At 37.9% G+C, this 22,093-nt stretch overlaps 1 protein-coding gene across 1 annotated transcript in view; it reads right to left on the minus strand.

The window, feature by feature from the left end:
* The window catches only part of edc3 (enhancer of mRNA decapping 3 homolog (S. cerevisiae)), a 75,893-nt gene that overhangs the window by 37,426 nt on the left and 16,374 nt on the right, over positions 1-22,093 (minus strand). Inside the window, 1 exon segment of the mRNA XM_052042656.1 lies at positions 2,150-2,485. Coding sequence (XP_051898616.1) covers positions 2,150-2,485 — 336 coding nt within the window.

Below are 22,093 nucleotides of genomic sequence, written 5' to 3' on the forward strand. Positions count from 1 at the left end.
CTGATAGCACACGAGGGAGGACCACGTGTAGTTTTAGTCTCCATAAGTAAAGGATTGGGCTTGGAGGTGGTGCAATGTAAACTCATTAGATTGATTAATGGGATGAGGGACCTGCCAAAGAGAGACTGCATACGATTGGCTTATGCTCTCACTAGAGAGTTTAAAAGAATAGAGGTGACTTCATCGAGACAACTTTGTAAGAGATCAGCAGGGAGATGTTGACAGGCTCATTTCTCTGACTGGGAGTTCAGGGACCCATGTGTTCAGTCTTGGAGTAAGGAGGCAGCCATTTACTAAACAGGCAAGAAGAAATTTATTTTAGACTGCTGCAAATTGTTGAAATTCTCTTCCCAAGTTGTGTGTTTATTTCAAGGTTGAGATCAGTAACTGAGGTATACAGGAATCAGCTGGAAAAGTGGATTTCAGATGGAGGATTTGCCATGATTTTCAATGTCTAAGCTGTTAAGGAGCCACATTGCCTACTTCTGTTTCTCATTATCTCCCACAATCTACACGGTTCCATTCTGTTATTACCAGAAGCTTCAAACATGTTTATGTAAGTATGCTTTGACAGAAAATATATCTATTCTATATTAAAAGGCCTTAAATAACATCCACTTCCTGTCGTGCACACTTATTTCCTCTGCCTATTTGTTTTCTCCTCATCAGTCACACCATCTTGATTCAGATTTTCGGTTTCTTTTAATTGACGGTACAGTTGCCGGCTTACCTTGCAAGACTCTCATATTCCATGTTCATACTAGATAAACCTTAGTGGCAGGCTTCATCCTAAGTCTTGCAGGAAAGAACTTTAATTATTTCAATTTAAAGTTCTCAGCTATCTACAATGTAGTCCTCTTCAATGCTACCATAATTTAATCCAATCTCCATCACCCTCTTCTAATAATTGTGCAGTTTGGTCACTAATCTTTCCCTTTTGAAACCCTCCAATCAGATCTTAGGCTGCCATGGCACCAAAAAGGCTCAGAGTCACCAATGGCACGGTTGTTAATAAGATAATCTATTTTTCGTCATCATGCAGGCACGGTAGTGTAACGGTTAGCGTAACGCTATTACAGCGCCAGTGACCCAGGTTCAATTCCGGCTGCTGTCCGTAAGGAGTTTGTACGTTCTCCCCATGACTGCATGGGTTTCCTCCGGGTGCTCCAGTTTCCTCCCACATTCCAAAGACATATGGGTTAGGAAGATGTGGGCACGCAAGTGTCGCCAGAAACGTGGCGACACTTGCGGGCTGCCCCCAGAACACTCTACGCAAAGATGAATTTCACTGTGTTTCAATGTACATGTGACTAATAAAGAAACCTATCTGAACTTCAACACCACTTCATTGGATGCCCATCTGGATTGCTGATCATCTCGCTGTTTCTGTTCACATCCAAGCTAGGGAATCGTATACAACAGCTTTTCTTCTTGGTCCTGCATTGTGATTCCAACAATCCAAGCATCAATACTTGCCCAAGTTATTAATCTGCATGCTGCCCAAGCACAGCATTCAAGGACACATCACCTTTCATATGTTCTGATGACATCCACGTACACCACCAGCCCTCTCAATCCTATTGTCCACTACAACTTTAACAATACTGTTATCTCTCAAGGCATTTCATACCACATAAATAACTTATTTTTGCCATTTGCTAAAAACTTTAGTCAGTTCTTGAGCACAGCCAGCAATTGAATTATCAGCCCATTGTACGACTAAGTGTTACGGGGTTGGGGGAGGACGAGAGGACAAATCTTACAGCAGCAATTTCTACATCAACCCACATATAATCTTCAACACATTTGACAGAAATACAAAACATCCCAAACTTTTATTTTTCTCACTAAAACATAACTGCAACAAAATCAGCCAGAAACATTCAAGAATTGAAGTGCTTATAATGCAGGGCTACTATGTGCACTTGAAAGGAACACTCCCACCCAGCCAACATTGCAATTACTTGTAGCAAGTCTCAACTCCAATTTTAGCCTTATTAAAAATGAAATTTTGGGCATCATATGAATATATGTATATACACACACATACATACATAGATACACATACATTCATATACACACACATACACAGAGTTCAACTCGAGACTTCCTTTCCCCACTGAAAGGCTTTAAAATTCATTGGCCTTACCAGTGCAATATTCTCGACCACTATGTTGTGGCACTGTGATTTGTCTGTAGACAATGGGCTCAGATTCCAGGATGTTTTCATCATGGCGATATCTTGTTGGTTTCTCATTGGGTGTCCCCCTGGAACGTGTCCCATTCCGCCTTTCGAAAGTATCTATCTCCTCAAACACTGCTGCTTTGTCAAAGAGTGCAAGGTTGCCTTCAAAATCAAAGTCTGTGTCAAGGATTACTTCAATTCCATCCCCAAAACATTCATCATCTTTATTTTTCATTGGTCCATTCTTTACTCCGTTTTTCTTTGGCGTTGCTTGATTCGGAATCTTGCTGCTTGAGGACCCTAAGTGGAAAAAGATGGAGAACAATGCTGAAGTTGTATATTGGACATATTTAACTTATGCTTGCAAAGACCATAAGAGTTCCCCCAGTTAATTCTAACAGTTATACTTTGCAACTCTGCTGCCGTGTATTCAACAAGGTCACTGCAGCTTTAAAAACACAAGAAATTAAAGTGCTTGGCCACAGGACTCCAATCCCACCACTACACTGTGACCCCACTCCAACAAGTAATTAGATCATGACCGATCTCCCATGACTCATTTCTTCCAGCCTCATCCTGTTATCTCATTAGATACACAGCAGCTTATATTTCAAGTCTTTTTTAAATAGATAAAGTAAATGTAATAAAATGTTTGTTTTCATGTTATACCCAGTACTAAACATTAGCACATCAATCATCATTAATATCCTTAAAGCAACTACAGCAAAGCTCTGATGATTCGTTTTCTGACTACTTGGAAATACCAATGGTTCAGCATCTGGCTCATCAGAAGAAGCTTGCCACACTCCCTTTCAACTCATCGGGGCACCAGTTTCCATACTCCTTTCAGTTCACTGTACGACTATACTATTGTGCAATAAAGTATGTAGCAACATTAATGGGAATAACATCCAATAGTTCAGAAAATCTGCCAGTGCAGCAGAGCTTGCCAGATTATCCATTCTTACTGTAGTTCAAGGAGAAACTTGCAAAGTGGGCAACATCTAGTCCAATGGAAAAAAGAACAGCATTGAACAGGTAGAAATCTCCAAGTATCTCAGAGGACTTTAAAGTCATTAACTGTAAATTGGTAGGCAAGTGCAATTAAAATATTAGAGGATCTAAAAGGTTGAGAGGGTCCATGTGAATTCCAAAGTGGACAAGTCACCCCATCTGTTGTTCTGGTTCATTATCAGTTATTAAGATAGAATAACATGGGGATAATTTATAGATTTGCATGCTGCTTAAATCAGAGTGAAACTACATGTAAATTAAATTTAATTTTATCTTAACATGTACAGAATATTAAAATCTTACCATTTTATCCACCATTTAACTTTATATTCTATTACCCTTGTTGGTTCACAATACTTTATCTCCCATTTCACTGCTTATTGCCCAATCAAATACAAAGATAATTTAGGTCATCACTTTGTAATATGTGGGAGATTGATGTTTGCAATTATATTGCTGCATTTTTTACATTTCAATAGTAACTACTTCATAAATATGTTGTAATCGTTACATGTCTTGGGATTTGCTACGGTTGTAAAGTGCCATATTAATGAAAGTTTCTATTTGACTCCACTTTGTATATTTCTGTTTAAATAGTTTTATTCCACTAAGAACCCCAAACTAGATCAAACTGGTTTATTCTGATATCAGGACATCAGCCTGTAACATTAACCCCATTTTTCTCTCTCCAAGATGATTTTCCATTTATGTAACAGAACTGTGTGTTGTAGTTTAATTTTTCACCAGTTCATTTTTTTCGAGCTAATTTTTAAACCTTCAAACTAGACTCCACAAGTTCATTATCTGCCATTTTACATGCAATTTTTGGCTGATAGCTAAATCTACTACAAGCTTTACTCGCAACCAGATAGCAAAGACTTGGGCACATTGAGTTTTTACAAAACTGACAGTATTTTAACATTTAAACAATAAAGGTTAGACTGTCTGTATAACAATTGCACCGGCTTCTATCCCTTTAATACAACTGCGCTGATTCGTTAGGAAATTAATGCTTCTTTTTCGAACACAAGCCAAAAGTGCAACATTTGCAAAAGGGAGCAAGAGCATCAGGTTTAAGCAAAAACAAAAGCAAACTCCAATAAAAATTCAGAAAGTTGACTGACAAACAAGCAGCTCTGTTAAACCTAAAGACAAAATTTGTTAACTTCAAAAAGTTGACTGGAACATAGAAGAATATGGACTGCAACATAGTACAGGAAATATAATTCCAGCAAACAGAGGGGTAGGATTAATGATTTTTTAAAATGAGATTTCTGGACATTTAAAAGATAAGCAATATTCCATTTTTGTCCCAATGTATGCTTTACTTGCTTCCATTCATTGCATCATCTGCACATACTGAGCCTTCAGGAAACCCTGATGTACTTTCTAAAAATGCATCAGTGATCTAAAGTTACTCAATGCCATCAAAGCAAATTTTGTTAATAAATATGACCATACAGTAACAAATAGAAACACAAAGAAAATGCCATGTATTGACACATGGTAAGCATGGCACAAGCCAGCTACTGCAAGTTTTGCTGTCCTTCTGTTGCCAGCATTCCATCCTATTTCATCTGCACAGAAATCTGACCAACCTCAAAACTCCAGGGTGATCAAAAGATGTTATAGGGTACAATCCACCTTCAATATTCATGGACTAGACAAGTCTCTGAATTTGTGTTTTTTCCAAAGCTAAATGATACAACACATTTTAGCCCATCAGTAGAGCAGTGGCACGCAAAGCAACCCAAGGCCATTTAATCTACACCATCTCTGGGTTAGACTGCAATCCTCCAGTTCTGGTGCATCAGAAAGACAGGAGTAAAGAAAAAAAATTAAGAAAATGACCAAGTTGTTTTAACATGGTGGAAGAGCATGCGTGAATAAACTGTCACAACTGTGGCAGTGAACAAAAAAAGTTGCCGAATAACCAAGGTAATGCAATATCATGCACAATATTAAGACTGAGGTGGTTTGGAGTTGGATTCTGGCAGTCAAACGTACCCAGGAATTTGAGTTAACCCTGTGAATCATAGGACATAGACTGGCACAGATCCCAGCAAAGTGTACTTAATATATTTGATACAGAACTCCTGGAGCCAGACTCAAGACCAAAGCTATTTTTATTGACAACTTTCAAGCATTTTGAGATGCCAAATTGAACTACAAATCTGTAATCTACATTTGTAGATAAACAATCCAAGGTGTAAACTGGAACAGAGTGAAGGAAAATCAGAATGGGTGATCAGAAGTTTTGTTTAAGAGATAGGCTTAAATGAATGAGGTCACAGAGAAGCAATTTTAGACAGCACCAATTCAGACAAATTATCTTGTACTTGGATGCTATGCAGCAAATTATTTTCTGCAAAATGAGAGCAGAGGCTTAACTATTTCACTTCATACTTCCAAAATATGTGGTCTAGTGCTTTCTGAAGCTTGTAAAACATACTTTCTGAAGCTTGCATACAGCTGTTGACTGGTACCTGGTAAATACGACATTTCTAATTTCTCTATGTACAATTCCAATTCAATTCAGTGGAAAGCTGTAGTTGCATTAAACTTGCTTTTCCAATTTTAAGTTGCCAATTAATCACCTTTGCAGAGAGCCAGCTCAAAATGATCAGATGCTGTTCTAATGGTAACCATTAGAACCAAAATGTGTTTATTCAATTAAATTTGATTGATTCTTGTCCAGTTGACTCCACTTTTGAATACTTCAGTCACTCAAGTTACCAAAACAGCTCCAACTTTTGATGGAGACACGAGAGATTCTGCAGATGCCAGAATCTGAGCAACATGCACAAAACTCTGGAAGAACCAGCATCCTTCATGAAGGATCTCGACCCAAAACGTCGACTGTTTATTTCCTTCCATATGCACTGTGGGTTACAAACTACGAGATGTTGCCTAAATGATACTTAATTAAAAATTCACTTTTGGGATGTGGGTCAGCATTCATTGCCCATCTATAATTGCCCTCCAGGTGGTGGTGGTGAACTACCTTCTTGAACAGTTGCAGTCCTTGAGGGCAAGGAATGATTTTGTGAGTATGACTACACTAAGTGTTGCTCGACTAATCAATGAAACAGCTCTTCCAATTTAGACATCAGTCCTCATATTTACGAAGATGATTTTATACAGTCAATTGGGCAGAGAATTACAGACCTGCTCAAATTCGATAACTAGATTCTTCCCAAGTCATATGTCCCATTTTACTCTGCATGAATGATAACCTAATCAGCATTACAAGGCAGAACGGCATCTTCACAGATTTAAAGCGTGCCTAACCTTCTGATTAAACCGATTAGTTATATCTGTGTATGAAGTCCAGTGGAGTATTTCCAATGAAATTATGTCATTTATCAAATTCAGCTTCCTCATTTGCCTCCCTCTTTATAACGTGCTAATTGTACTGGGTCTCCCTTTCTTCTTAGGTTGCCTGTCAGGGTCCAGGATGATAGCTACATATATACAGTCACCTCCAGAGATATTATGCATCATTGTTGCTTTATCTGGAACGTCAGAAGCTGAGGAGAGATCCGATAGAAGTTTATAAGATTACGAGAAGCATAGATATAAAACAGTGAGCATTTTTTGCCCAGGATCAAAATGTCTAATACTAGAGGGTATGCATTTAAGGTAAGAGGGGACGTTCAAAAGGAGATGTGTGGGGCAAGGTTTTTTTTAAATATATACACAGTGAGTGGCGTGTGCCCAGAATGTGCTGCCGGGGTGGTGGAGGAGGAAATTACAACAGAGGCATTTAAAAGGCTCTTAGACAGGCACATGAATGTGCAGAGAATGGAGGAATATGGACATTGTGTAGGCAGAAGGGATTAGTTGAGTTAGGCATTTAACTACTAGTTTAATCACTTCGACACAACATTGTGGGCCGAAGGGCCTATTCCTGTGCTGTACTGTTCTGTGCTCACCCATTTGATCTGAAAAAATAAGCCTGAAATTTATCTTATTCTAACCCCTAGAATGCAAAGAAGTTCCACTGATAGTACCTTTCACAACCTTAAGATCCTACAGTGCTGTACAGCCCATGAAGTTGTCATTGTAATAAACTTAAGGAATAAAACAAGCACCATGCACCAAGTTTGAAGCAAACACAAAACCAAAGCTTGGGGTCCTATGTTCTCCAAGTACCTGTATAAAAATCAGTTTCCTCATAAGTGTAATTTCAACAATACAAAGACCTTGTACCAAATTGTAGATAGTGAACAAACTTGAAAAAGCTCAAGTTCTCGACGTTTGTTTGAGTTGAGTTTTCTGCTTCAAGTAGACCATCATGCGATCAGGCTATGTCAAAACTGGCACCATGCAGCCATATTTGAGAGAAAAATCTTAACACAAGGCAGTATTGAATTGTTTTCTTCGTAGTTTACATACAAATGAGAGTTTGAGGGTGACTTTTTGTGTTAGCAGCTGAAGCATTACGAGTTGGTTTACTTGCATCATCAAGCAAGTTGTCATCATCATCACTGGCTCTGAAGAACAGAATTATCTGACAAATCCTTTGAACTTCTCAAATATAAAACTTCCACAAAATAGCATGGTGTAGTGCAAGATATACACACAGAAACTATGATGCAGGCTGACCTTATTTACAACTTTCAATTTATCTACTACATGTTCAGATTTCTAGTTAACCTTCTATTTTGGCAGTACAGGGTTAAGATAAACTTATTTAATGTTGTAAGAAAATCAAGTAGCCAGCGCACCCAGACAATTTTACACCACCCATTCCTGGAGTCACCTTGTTTTTCTCTTGCCTTTGCTCTAAGAAAAACTATTTTGCATCAATTTCAAAAGGGAGATAGTAATAGTGCAAGTTAACAAATTTCAGCATATGGAAACTGACGGCTTAATAATGACAGTTTGTTCATGACAATATTTTCTATGCTTCATAGCTACAGCTATGAATAACAGCTACACTTTTGCAAATACCCTATGAGAAAAATACCAAATATAATAATGTAGAAAGCTGGAATATTTAAATATTAAGAATTCCCTCACCAGTGATTAGGTAACTGATGCACAGAAAAGAGTCTCAATGTACAATGCCACAGGAAATACAAATTCTTAACTTTTGAACTTTTTTTTAAAGGGGGCAGTGGTGAAAGGAGTGCCAGGAACAAGTGAGGAGATGAGTACATCAAACTGGCAAATCTCAATTTTTTTTTCCAATTCTTTTACAGCAAGGACAGTATTTCACTGAAATTCAAAAAGAAAATGATAATTGCATTAACTGGCAAATGAAACTGGCTTTTCACGTTTCCCAAAATAGCTATACAAAACAATATCCTGCATTTAAAAACTAATGTATATAAAAATAACTTGTAAAGAAAAAAAGGCACCAGCAAATTTAGTCAGTTGGTGATTCAAGGGATTAGAATTCAGTTAAATTACATAGCAATGTCAACAGCAACAGTTACACTTAAAGCACACACTATTTTTAGCAGTCAGACAACAACAAAGGCAGGGAAAAAGTCAATGCGACCAGAGACACTGCATATTTTGCAGAATATGCAGTGTTGTAATGCTTTGTGTTATAATTTTCACTATATCTTTGTTATTATTCATATAGACAAATCCAACTGGTCAAATTGGGTTTGACTGTGCTGTGTCATTCTCCTACTGATTAACTCCAGTATTGGTCAATTCTAGAAACTAACCCAAATTCCATAATACCCTTCTGTTATATAAAAAAAATGTGGTCTGCAGATTTCTTCAGATGAAATAGCCAAAGCTGCTGTGATGAGGAAGCCCATGCCTGAAAAGGGTAGTTGGAAGCAACAAAAATCTTCCGATGCAAATAGGTTAATACTTGGAGGGAATTTTTAAAAAATCACAGGCCTGTGGGGAGAAGAGCAAGGAGTCATTGAGCCAGCAGGGCCAAAGGGAATGAATGACCTCCTGCTATGCTGTATAATCTCAAGAAACATTTAATGGAATGCAAACGAACATCTTAAAGCTCAGAATATTGAAAATATGATTTTACTTATAATCAAGTGAATAAATGCATGGTGTGGTTCTTCACATACCTGCATAGGTGTAAGTTCCAGCTAGCAAAATGATTTATGGGGCAAGTCCTATAGTGGCAATAATGACAACACTAAAACAAACTTGCCCAATTCACTGTTGAGAAAACTTTCCACACAAATGCTCAGTCACTATCCAAATGTGGTATGCTTGCTTTGGTGTTAATCACCATCAAACAAGACTGGTGCTTCAGGAACTGATGATACTGAAAGTAGCATGGCAATAAAAATGCCACTTCAGCTGCCAACTTCAGTTAAGATGCTTTAATTGGTGTCAGTAGATAGCCTGGGAATGAGAAAATTTTTCAGCATGGCCAGAGCTTTCAGAAATGGACTAGAAACTGGTTAAAGAAATAATCGTGCCCACAGATAGTATGAAAAAGTTTGAAGCTTGAAAACCAGCAGACTGCTTTTAAAAAGAATTTCACATACATTCGTTCATCACATAATAGCAACCTAGTGTATAAAGGACAATTTCAGGTCAACTTAATGACACACTGGAGGTGGTCATGGATTTCCCAGCTGCAATCCATTTCTATGCCTCAGGCTTTCCAGAGTCCTCTGAAGTCTTGGTTCAAAGCTCAACTGATTTCAGTGCACAAGCCAAAATGTTAATGCATCAATGAGGGAACACTGCACTGTTAAAAATGGTGCTCTTAGGTTGAAATGTTAACTTGAGATCTTGTGCACCCATCTAAGAATGGGGACAGATTTGATGGCATTATTCAAAACAGCAGACTTCTACAGATGACTGGCCAACATGAACATCACAAGCAAGTAAATCTAATAAGGAATTCATGAGCAACTTCATTACACAGAATTATTAGAACTTGAAGTTTCTTAAAGCAAGCCCAAACTTATGTTAAGAAACGTAAAGTCCAAACAAGAACTGTGCAATTACCACCCATGCAATTTGGAGTAAAACAAATGAGCAACAGAATTTAGTTTACAGCTTGCAGGTTGCATTAAACCACAGAAAGAATAATGAGAACAATTTCATTTCATTTTAGGTGACCTAAATGTAAACCATGAGAAATTGGAAAAATCAAAAGTACATGCCTTTCTGTCATATATGTACCACAGATTTTCCCACAGATATGCCACTTCATGGTTAAAACTATCTTTACAAATCTTTCTCATGCAAACACCACATGCACACAACAGGTCACGCAATCTGAGAAGTACACAAACATGTGACCTTTGGAAAAACTAAATGCAATTCTTAACAATCAACTCAATGGAACTCTGAGCAGCTTAAAGTGATCTGGCACTACCCATTAAGCAATAAATTTAAAGATAAACAGTATTTATAGTTTAATTATCTTTTACTAAAACGACAAATACTCTTCCAATAAAGTCTGCAATTTGTCTATGGACTGTCTTTTCACAGCCAACAGCGGCATGATAAATTTAAAGAATTGCATGAAAACCATTGTTATATAACTTTCTTTACTATTAGTTGTTTATTGACTTTTGTCACACAAGTATTATAAAGTAGAACTTTGGACTTCATTTAGCACGCTATGCGACTTTGAGGTCAGCAGCAGTAATTCACTTTTAACCATAGACCCTGATTGAAAAACTGCCTGCAACTGCAAATATTTTACAGTCTGCAAGATGAACAAGGAAATCTGCCTTGCTTGGCATATGTAAATTGCAAATCAATAACTTGCAACATTCAAGAGTACTACAATGAATTTCAGACTGAAGGACAAATGAGGAAGATGTCAGTAAATAAAAATAATTTGAACTGTTGGCTTTACTTTAAAATTAGGAGGGGAAGAGCAGGGGAAAGAAAAAGCCCTGTTCAAGCTTTGAATTTTGTGACCTGCTTGGCTACTCCACATCAGACTCATTTGCAACCTTCACTCTGGTTCTCGAGTCTGGAAATGCCTTCTCAAAAATCTCTACAAACCCCACTACTTCAAATATCCAGTATTTCCTCTTTGGAGGTACATTCAGATTTCAGCTCTTTGCTCTTTTGAACAGTTTATATCACAAAAGGTGGAACACAAATGTAACTTGCTTAATTTCTGTATCAGGTAGCTAATATTCAAAGGATGTGCTGCAGTGGCTACATCAATTCAAGCCCATACAGCAAAAAGCCAGACAAATCAGAGTAAGAAGCATAAAATAATTAGATCAAATTTCATGCAGCTTTGAATGCCTAGGTTCACTTGTTTCAATTTTAATCCTACAGGTGGACACCACCCCACCCTTGCCCTCCAGCAGTACTTAGCTTTCAGTGTTATAAACTTCCTATAAATTTTTGAAGGATGATTACTACTCATGTAACACACAAGAAAAAAAAACTGGTAGGAATAACAATTCTAAACTGCAGCTCACTGATCAGCTGAATTTGCAGAAATATGATGAGCATTAGTAAGTTGCAAATTTTGAACAGTATGACAATGAATGAAGAATCACACAAACTAAAAGCAATAGGCCACTTGGTCCCTTAAACCTGCCATTTAACAAGATCATGGCTGATCTGACTGTGACTACAACTCTGCAGTCCTATCTACAGTAACCTTTCACCTATTTTCTTCATATCTACCAGTCTTAAAAATATTCAAACCTGCTTCCAACACCCCTTCAGTTATGGATTGAACCCAAATTTTTAAAATTATGGAAATTAAACCTGTCATATAACACCTTTCACAAACTGATATCCCAAGGAGATTTTACTACCAATGCTATACTTATTGAAGTGCAGTCAAATTTGTATTCAGAGAGATACTTGGCACACAGCAAGTTCCCACAATGCAACAGCTATCACATTGTTAACTGGTACAAGGAGTAAACATTGGCCAGGATGTGAGAGAATTCATTTGCCCAATTTCAAAGCTGTGCCAAGGGATATTTTCTGCATTAAAGCCCAAGTTATTTATTTTCCAGAAAAATCAAACCAGTGAACTGCTTATTTGTTGACCATAAAAGCTGCATAGCTGTCTTCCTTTATAAAACTTTGAATCAGGATTTTTCCACTGCCACATAGAAATAGCTCTAACAAATCACAAATGATGCCCTCTGTGACCATGTGGCAACATGCTCATCCAGTTTATAATCAGTCACACAACCCTACAACACCTATTTTCTATGGCAGTGTCCACTAATTTTTCAATCAAACTGTAACAGAGCCATCTCCAGCAATCACTTCTCTTTTGTCAGGATATCAGGATCCATCCTTGTACCTACTTCCACCAACCCCGACCCCCAACCTTCGCACTCCCGCAAACCCCTCTTCAAATCCATGCTGTACTTTTGTATCATTTGCAGGCAGAGACCTTGACACCACCCAGCACTATCTCATTGTCTATCTGCTCACCTAATACCTTGGAGAATGTATCAGTCACAATTTCCTCATGCAAAGGCAGCCAAAGCTGTTATCTATACCCCTGCCTGGCTAACTTAAAATGGGGGTTCCCTTCAAGTAACATTGAATCAGCATCTTCTGACTATTGCCTGATGCATGTCATTTGTCACCCTTTGACTTCACTATTAAAGTTCGTCATGGCTAGCCACCTACCCTCAACCTCTTCAAAACAAAGAAGTATTGAAATCTTATTGTCTGAAAACTTATGCCTAATATTTTCCATACTTCCTGCTTTTATTGACTGCCACATCTGCAATATTTTCTTTTTCAAAGTTCTGCTGTTGATAACCAATTCTACATTGCCCTACTCACCAATTATCATCATCATTCATCTGTTCTCATCATACTACCACTTTCCCCAAGTTTAAAATATCCATACATTTAAAATACTTACTAGTGTAACATCTACCCTCCCCAAACAGTTTATAATGACTGACCTTTTGTGCTTCATGCCCCAGTTTTCTTGTGACACACTCCTTATCCCTTCCTTGGTGACTTCATTTAGACTCCCTCTACAAATCCATGCAGAACAATGGTACCAGAGTTAGCACAGTTGTCTCACAGTTCAATTCAGATCTCCAGCCCTGTCCATCTGAAATTTGTACGTTTCCTTTTAATCATTAATGCAGATTTACCATTGATGCTGCAGTTTCTTCTCATACTCCTACTGTAAAATAGTGCATATAGCTGGTGGAAGAATCAGAATTTTTTTGGGGGGGAGGGTGGAGGAAGGGGGAGAAATGGTTCCTAGAAATTGCTGAGAACAGCATTGACGATGGGCTAAATGAAAAATGAAAATTGGAATTCCAAAATAAATACTCCTGTGCCTTGTTACCTCACCCACCTTCAAGGCATTTGCCAAAACCCATATGACCAAATGTTTAGTTATCATCTTAATAACCCTGTTCTGACTGAAGCTCTGTTGAACATTGTTTTAACTTAAAAGGCATGGTATAGTTCCAAGCTACACTTGTAAAATAATGTTTATAAAACCTGAATTAATGTAACATTTTATCCCCCTAAAGTGTTAGTTATATGACAAGAATCTTTGTCAAGAACATAATTATAGATCTTCTACACGAACACTGCTGAATTTTATTCTCCAAGCTTTAATGTGAGCTGTTATACAACTAACCAGGTACTAACCTCATTTCTAATGTTAGCAGCATTCTATTGCACACACATGGTCACTCGTCTAAAGTGAATAACCATCCTCTTTCACACAATTCCCCTATCCCTTTCTTATTTTACAGATACACAGAATGCTTGTGTTGTTGAGTGATGTGCTTGTGTTGCAGAATGGTGTCAATGATTTTGCTTGACAAACATGAACTCATCTCAATTTTATAATGAAGGTGTTTTAAACTGTTTATTAATCAGAACTAAGCAATGGCCATCAATATCAGTAGCTGTGGTATCAGGCATGCGTGATAAGATTATATTGTCATGACTGATTTAATGTAATCTTATCGGGTTTTCCTCTACTGCACGAAATGAACAGAACAGAGATTATTGCAAGGTTCATGATAAAAAAAACATTTGTTCCTTTAACAGAAGTGACCTCAATCACGTTAAGTGCATTTTACTAGTGAGCAGATAGCACATGCACACCAACTTTTATCAAACCAATTTGACAAGGGTTTCTATAGACAATACTGGAAGACAAGATTGTACTAAGATCAGAACTGACCCTTCATACCTGGAACACTCCCAAATCCATGTTATAGAAATGGCATGCTCTGTGCTGACTGTAGGGGGCATATACGAATTGCTTGAACAATTAAAATAGCTATTTTCACAGCCACATCACTCAAATCTGCCTTTTAATTGATCCAAAGTGACAATTCCACTGAGTGCTCACAAGTAACTGGACCAAGGAATGGAAAACCACAATACTGTTGAAGGATGCTGTATTCTGATATTAAGGTGGAGGCACATTTCTGGGACAAAAAAAGATTTTTTTTAACTGCATACACAATGTCTAAACTAGTTAAGATATGGAATATCAAATCCCAACTAATTAATTACAAATGGGCACATTGCAGATGTTTTGGATTCCTAGTGAAACAACCCATCACACAAAAACAAAACAAAAATTAATTTCCCTTTTCATGACCAATCATGTTTCATTTGACTGAAAAGGAGGGGAGATATCCAGGTCCATTAATAGAAATAAGTTGCGTCAACTATTCAAATTCAAGCACCTTTACACCAGATATCACTACTTCCAATTTTATAAATTAACAACTCAGCATTTTGATTCTATTCAATTTCACTCCAGATTGAAGGAAAGATGACTGTTATACAAAATTAAATTTAGCAATCCTTTCAAAAAGATTAAGAGATAAAGTTCCACCAGGAATCTCATAACCACTGATTATTAATCAGTTTTACTCAATCCCTTTGATCAGGTGGGGGTTGGGCATGCTCTCCAGCACGAGTTGGAGGAGCCAGATGCCAGTGAAAAAAGATTCCTTAAGGTTCCCAACAGACAAGCATCAAAAAGGGTAAAGGAAATGGAGAAGGACAGAAGCACAAGCAGGAACAGGAGTAGGGGCAAATAAAAAGAAATTCAATTCAGTTTCTAGTTAAGAACAGATTGACACTTCCCATTGTTTTTTAATTGCAGAATTTTTTTTGCACTGTCATGCTATTATTTTTTGAATTGATTGGATTACTGTAAGACATGATAGACTGTGGTGCCTAAATTAGCTGCTGAATATATGTTACAAAAGTCACTACACTTTAAAAGTACTTGCCTGAATGCAAATCCATTTAAAATGCCGCAAGAGCTATGTGAAAGGAACTACACAAATGCAAGTTGGTCCTTCCAGCCCCAAATGCGACTTAAATGACCTCCAAAGCTGAACAATGGGGACCTTCAGTCTATAAATGTCTAATATCCTTATGAACCAGGTTTGAAATTACCTTCAGAATAGCAGCAAGGAAAATAAATAATAAATTCTTCACTGCATTTTGTGCTTTTAAAAACCTACAGATATTTCAGCATCAAGATATACAACATGGAATGCCCATCATTATATTGGCCAAAATAAATCACTGATTCATATAACGTAGTATTTAGATAGGCACCTTAAATCAGAGTCAGCAAGGATTTGCTAACGGAAATTACCAAGACTAATTTGATTGGTTTTGTTTTTTGGGGATCGAGGAGGGTCAATGAGTCCAGTGTGTTTGGTGCTGTCTGCATGGACTTCAGCGAGACAAGGTCACACTGCAGATTGGTCAAAACAAAACCCACAGGATTCCAGGAAAAGTGGCAAACTGGATACAAAAATAGCTCAATGAAAGGAAGCAAAAGGTTAGTAGTTGACTGCTTGCAGATGATACAAAAATTGTACGGTTGGCAGTGAAGTATAAAGCATCATACTCCTGGAAAATATAGATGAAAGAAAATGCTGGAAACACTCCAAAGATCAGGTTAATGCTGCTGACCTGCTGAGTACTTCCAGCATTTTCTGTTTTTATTTTAGATGCCCAGTATCTGCACAATTTTATTTTTATTTACTAGAAAATGTAAGTGGTCTGGTCACTTGAGCAAAGGTTGGAAATACATTTTCTAGTAAATAGGTAGCACACAGGTCATCAAGGCAGTTGAAGTAACATTTTAGTAGGCACTTAAAGTGCATATAGGATGCCTCATAATTAGTTGTGGCAAAGAATGCAACAGAGATCATGCTAGAACAAGTAGAGTTATGATCACATTACAAGAAAGATGTGACTGCACTGAAGAGGAAGATTTAGAAGACTATTAGCTAAGAGAAAAGATTATATAAGCTACAGTTGTTGCTTCGAAACAGAGGTGGCTACGGGGGGTGTAAAATTATGAGGGGAACAGAGAATCAACAGGAAGGACCTATCCTACTTCGCAGACAGACAAAAATCCACAGCCCATAGACTTAGAAAAAAACAGTACTGTGCAGGAACAGGCCCTTCAGTCCATGTCTGTACCAACCATTATACCAATCTAAACTAATCTCACTTGTCTGCACATGGGACACATCCCTCCACGTTCATGTGCCTGTCTAAATGGCTCTTAAACATTGCTATTGTAAATGTCTCCACCACTTCCCCTGGCCATGCATTCCAGGCACTATATAAAAACAAAATCTTGCGTCTTTAAACTTTCCCCCCATCACCTTAAAGCTATGCCCTATGGTATTTGACATTTCCATCTTGGGAAAAAGACTATCTGCACTATGTATGTCTCTACACTATGTATTACTTTACTTACTTCTTAGGTCACCCCTCCTCCTCTGATACTCCAGAGGAAACAATCCCAGTCCGTCTAGCCTCTCCTTATAGCTAATACTATAATCCAAGCAAACTTCTACACCCTCTCCAAAGTCTCCAGAACTGTATACAATATTCAAAATGCAACCAGAACTGTACACAATATTCAAAATGCATCCTAAACCAAAGTTTTATACAGCTGTAAAATGACTTCCTGGCTTTTATACTCAACACCCTGACCAATGAAGACATGCATGCTATACACTGCCTTTAGCACCCTATCTACTTGTGTAGCCACTTTCAGGGACCTATGAACTTGCACCCCAAGATCCCTCTGTACATCGATGCTCCCAAGGGTCCTACCACGTACAGTATGCTTGCATTTGACCTCCCAAAGTGCAACACCTCACATTTATCTGGATTAAACTCCATCTGCCATTTCTCTGCCCATATTTACAGCTGGTTTATATCATGCTGAAATCTTTGTCAACCTTCCTCTCTATTGCCACTCCACCAATATTTGTATTGTCTGCAAACTTACTAATCAGTTCACCTATACTTTCATCCAAATCATATATCAAAAAGGTCCCAGCAATGATCCTTACAGAACATCATTGGCCACAGACCTCCAGTCAGAATAACACCCTTCCACCACTACCTGCTGTCTTCTATGGCTGCCAACTTTGGATCCAATCTGCCAGGTTTCCAACGTGCCTTAATCTTCTAGATCAGCCGACCATGAGGGGCCTCATCTAAAGCTTTAACGAATCCATAGGCCTACCCTCATCTACCATCTTTGGCAACTCCTAAAATAAAACCCAAGCTTGTAAAACATGTCATCCCCACACGAAGCCATGCTGGCTATCCCCAATAAGCACATGCTTTTCCAGATGGGAGTAGATCATATCCCTAATAATCTTCTCCAATAATATCCCTACCTGTAAGCTCACAGGCTTGTTTCCTGGTTTGTCCCTATTGCCCTTCTTAAACAGAGGAATAACAATGGCTATTCTCTGGTCCTCGGGGACCTCACCTGTGGCCAAAGAAGATACAAAGACCCTAGTAATCTCCTCCCTTGCCTCTCTCAATAACCTAGGATAGATCCCCATCAAGCCCTGGGGACAACCACCTGAATGTTCTTTGAGTCCCAATACCACCACCACCTCCTCAATATCAATAATGTCCTAGAATACCAGCATTCCCATCCCTGATCTTTCTATCCACCATGTCCTTTCCATCGTGAATAAAGATGAAGTACTCATTTAGTACCTCACCCACTTCCAGGCATAAACTCCCTCCTTTGTCCTTGAGTGGTCCTTCCCTCTCCAGAATTATCATCTTGCTTTTTATGTCTAAAATGCCTTGGTATCTTCTTTCAACCTATTTGCCAAAGATATTTCATGGCTCCTTTTAGCCCTCCTGATTCCCTGTTCAAGTTCTCTCCAGCTTCCTTTTTATGATTCCAGGGCTCTGCCAGATTTCAGCTTCCTAAACCTCACAAACACAATTTTCTTTTGACTAAGTTGGCAACATCTCTCATCAGCCAAGATTCCCTAACATCGCCATCCTTGTCTTTCTTCCTCACAGGCCTTTAAACAACTCCCACATATCAGATGTGGACTTACCCAGTAACAGCTCTCCTAATCTTATTCTCCCCAACTCCTGCCTAATACTGCCGTAATTAACCTTTCCCCAAGGTTCAGACCTATCCATAACTATCTGAAAACTTTTATGACCACTGTACAAAATTTTCTCCCACCGAAACTCTAATCAACTGGCCAGGCTCATTTCCCAATACATGGTTTGGTATGGCCTCGTCTGGATTATCTATATACTGTGTCAAGACACCCTCCTGAATGCACCTAATTCATCCACATCTAAGCTTCTGGTCCTTTGGGAGTCCCAGTCAATATTGAGGAAATTAAAATCACCCACTACAACTACCTTGTTGCTTTTACATCTTTCCATAACCTGCCTACATATCTGTTCCTCTATCACCCTCTGGCTATTGGGAGGCCTGTGTATAAAATAACTTGGTAGGATTAGAAAGGGAAGTGAAGAATTTCTTTTTCCCCCCCACATCTAGGTGTTACAGTTTTGTCACTCTGGAAGGATGGAATAGGCAGAAACCCTCCGCACATTTAAAATGTACTTCCACGTGTACTTGAAGAACCATGACCTGCGTGGATTAAGTGCTGGTATGTGACAAGGCCCGGCTGCTCTTTTCAAAACACTGTTCAAATGGCCCTATTCCATCTCATTAGATTTTCTATTATGCGATTCTAAGTATAAATCTACAGCTCAGTCCAAAAGAATTTCACAAGACACAAAATGAAGACAGGACATAAACACCTATCAATTAAACTCAGTTTTCCTCTAAAGTGATTCCAATGATTATTCTAGCAAACCAGAAGGAAATACAGAACAGAATGCAGTAAAATAATATTTGAACTTAACCTCCAACAAATCCACTACCAGATATCCTGTGTAATGTACTCCTAACTATATTAAAGGATGTTATATCCACTTGTATATCCTGTCACCTTTCCTCACCATAAATTTTTACTTTCATATTTGAAAGGGAGATTGCCCAAGTTGTCAAATTGCAATTACACCATCTTGCCAGTAATATCACTGAAACATCTTCATTGGATAGAATTGTAGTCCATGTAAACTAACACTATTCCATCATGTGTATACATGGGAATTTAGAAATCAGAGCCACGCATTTTAATGTGGGAGCTAAATTACATGCTCCCATGCTCTTATCACAAAAATGCTTCAACTGAAAACAACACAAGCTTTAAGCCTTGTGAAAGATTAAAAATCAAAATATCTCATTTGACAAGCTCAGGTAAGCAGACGACACATCCAAAGGTCAAGCTGGATTCATTCATGCAAATTTCACTTAGTTCACACAAACTGAACAAAATTCTATTTTAAGTAGACTTCTAATTAAATGAACTATAAATTCTTTATACACTTCACTCCCCTTCCTGATGTGCATGCTTTGGTTTGACCAATTCATTTAAAAGCAGCTTTCTTTAAAAAAGACTAACACAACTTCTAGAATTGGAAAAAAAGACAACAGAATCAAACTACTACTTTAAACAGAAACATTTTTTAAAAAAAAATGCTGCAAACACTTTTTCTACCAAACTTAATTGATTTAATTTAACCTATCTTGTTCTCTAACACAATAATGAAGTTTAAGTGTTTGCTGTGGTACCAATTACCTTTATGTACGAGTCATTGGAAAAGTAACATTCCAATCGATCAAGCTCACACTTGCATACTTCTTTCACAAACCCAGGACAACGAAGTATTTTACAGCCAAAGTAGATTTGAAGTGTAATCACTAATCAGTGCAGGAAATGTGGGAATCATTTTGCATGCATCCAGTTTCCACCATCAGCATGAAAGGAAATGGGGAGATTGTGTGTTTTAGGAAATAGTTGAAGGGAAAATATTGTGGCAGAACTCCAATGCTCCTTAAACAGTACTGTGGGATCTCTTATATCTACCCAAGAGCACAGATGGGGCCTTAGCTTTATCATCTCATCTGAAAGCTACAGATTTTACTCAGCAAAGTGCCAGGTTGAAATCAAGTTAAACCAATAATCTCTATTAGAGGCAAGGATACTCAATTCATAATCATGGTTTGATTATGCTTTTATGGTCATGCTGATTCATTACATATAGAAGGATCACAACTTTACTCAGCGAGTTACAGAACAGTCAAAATAGAGATGTTATAAATCAAATTCAATGGTGTAACTAATTGGAAGAGTGCTTTAGGAAGTAAGTGCAACAAACAGGAAATGTTTTTATTAAGATATTAAATATTAAAGCATATGCTATCTAATCTTATGAAGGATGTCCTACTACAAGACTTCCACATGTTAAGAGTCTGGCTGGCTGAATCTGAATCACTTTTATTTGTGTGGGGTTTGGAGCTGGAAAGGGTTTTAGTTTCATACCCAAGGAGAGCTCAACTGCGAGATATGGTGGCTATGCAGTGGTTAAATTCTTTGTATTGGGAGTTGTTGACGTTACACCCATCCAGGCAAATGGAGAATATTCCATCACATTCTCAGCATGTGCCTTGTAGACAGTGGAGAAACTTTGGGATGTCAGGATAAAAGTCACGTGCTACAGGATACATCAGACCTCTGACATGTTTTTGAAGCCAAGGTATTTATGCAGCTCATCCAGCTGAGTTTTTTTTTCTGGTCGATATTGATGTTTAAGGGTCTGACAATGATAATACCATCAAATATTTCTCATTGGAAACAATGCCTGATACTTTTGTGGCATTGGTGCTACTTGCAACATCAGCCCATGTCGGAGGAATTTAAAGTATTAATTAGATATAATTTTAAGAAATTCCTAACTGCTATAAAAACATCTGGATCACAGATGTTTTTCTAGGTTGGAAAGCTGCTATCTCATGCTGGCCTACATGTGACTCCAGATCTAGCAACTCTCAACTTCCCTCCAAAATGGCCTAGCAAGCCACAGTTACCCAACTACCACATCATTGCAACATTACTCCACCACCTCTCAAGAGTAATTAGGGAAGAGAAATAAATGCTGGCTTTGTCATTGACACCCATATTCTGAAAAAATAAACAGAAAAAAAATTTAAGGCTAACTGCATCAAGAGAGACTGGACAGATATTCTAGAAGTTTGACATTAAGCCAAAACCATTCAAGGTATTAAAGATGCCAATTCTGAAGACTATTCAATCAAGTTCTTCCAGTATCAGCACTAATGAATTGACCATTTATCTCAATACTGTTTGCAAGGACTCCCATGGACCAGTTGGGCTGAATGGCCCGTTCCCATGCTGTATGTAAATTAGTTGTCACATTTGTCTAGGTACGTGTTTATATTTCACAATTAATTAGCTATGCAGTGATCGCCTGATGTCTTGAAGACATGAAAGGTGCAATGCAAATACAAGGCTCTTTGATTACCTCTGAAATGCTGGAAAGTTTATTGCTGGTTTTGAGTAAACACAAAGACAATGGATATTGCCAAAATTGCTCAGAATGAGAGAAGAAAAACAAGGTGAAATGAAGCTTGAATTTTAGAAATATTCTGGAACTAAATAAAATGAAAAAAACAAAATTCAATTATTTTTGGGTCTCTGGTTACAAATTCATTGAGTATACTATAATGTAAGTGAAATATGGATTTGATTTTAAATT

This window comes from Pristis pectinata, chromosome 32 (assembly GCF_009764475.1).
Source record: "Pristis pectinata isolate sPriPec2 chromosome 32, sPriPec2.1.pri, whole genome shotgun sequence".
Lineage (NCBI taxonomy): Eukaryota > Metazoa > Chordata > Chondrichthyes > Rhinopristiformes > Pristidae > Pristis > Pristis pectinata.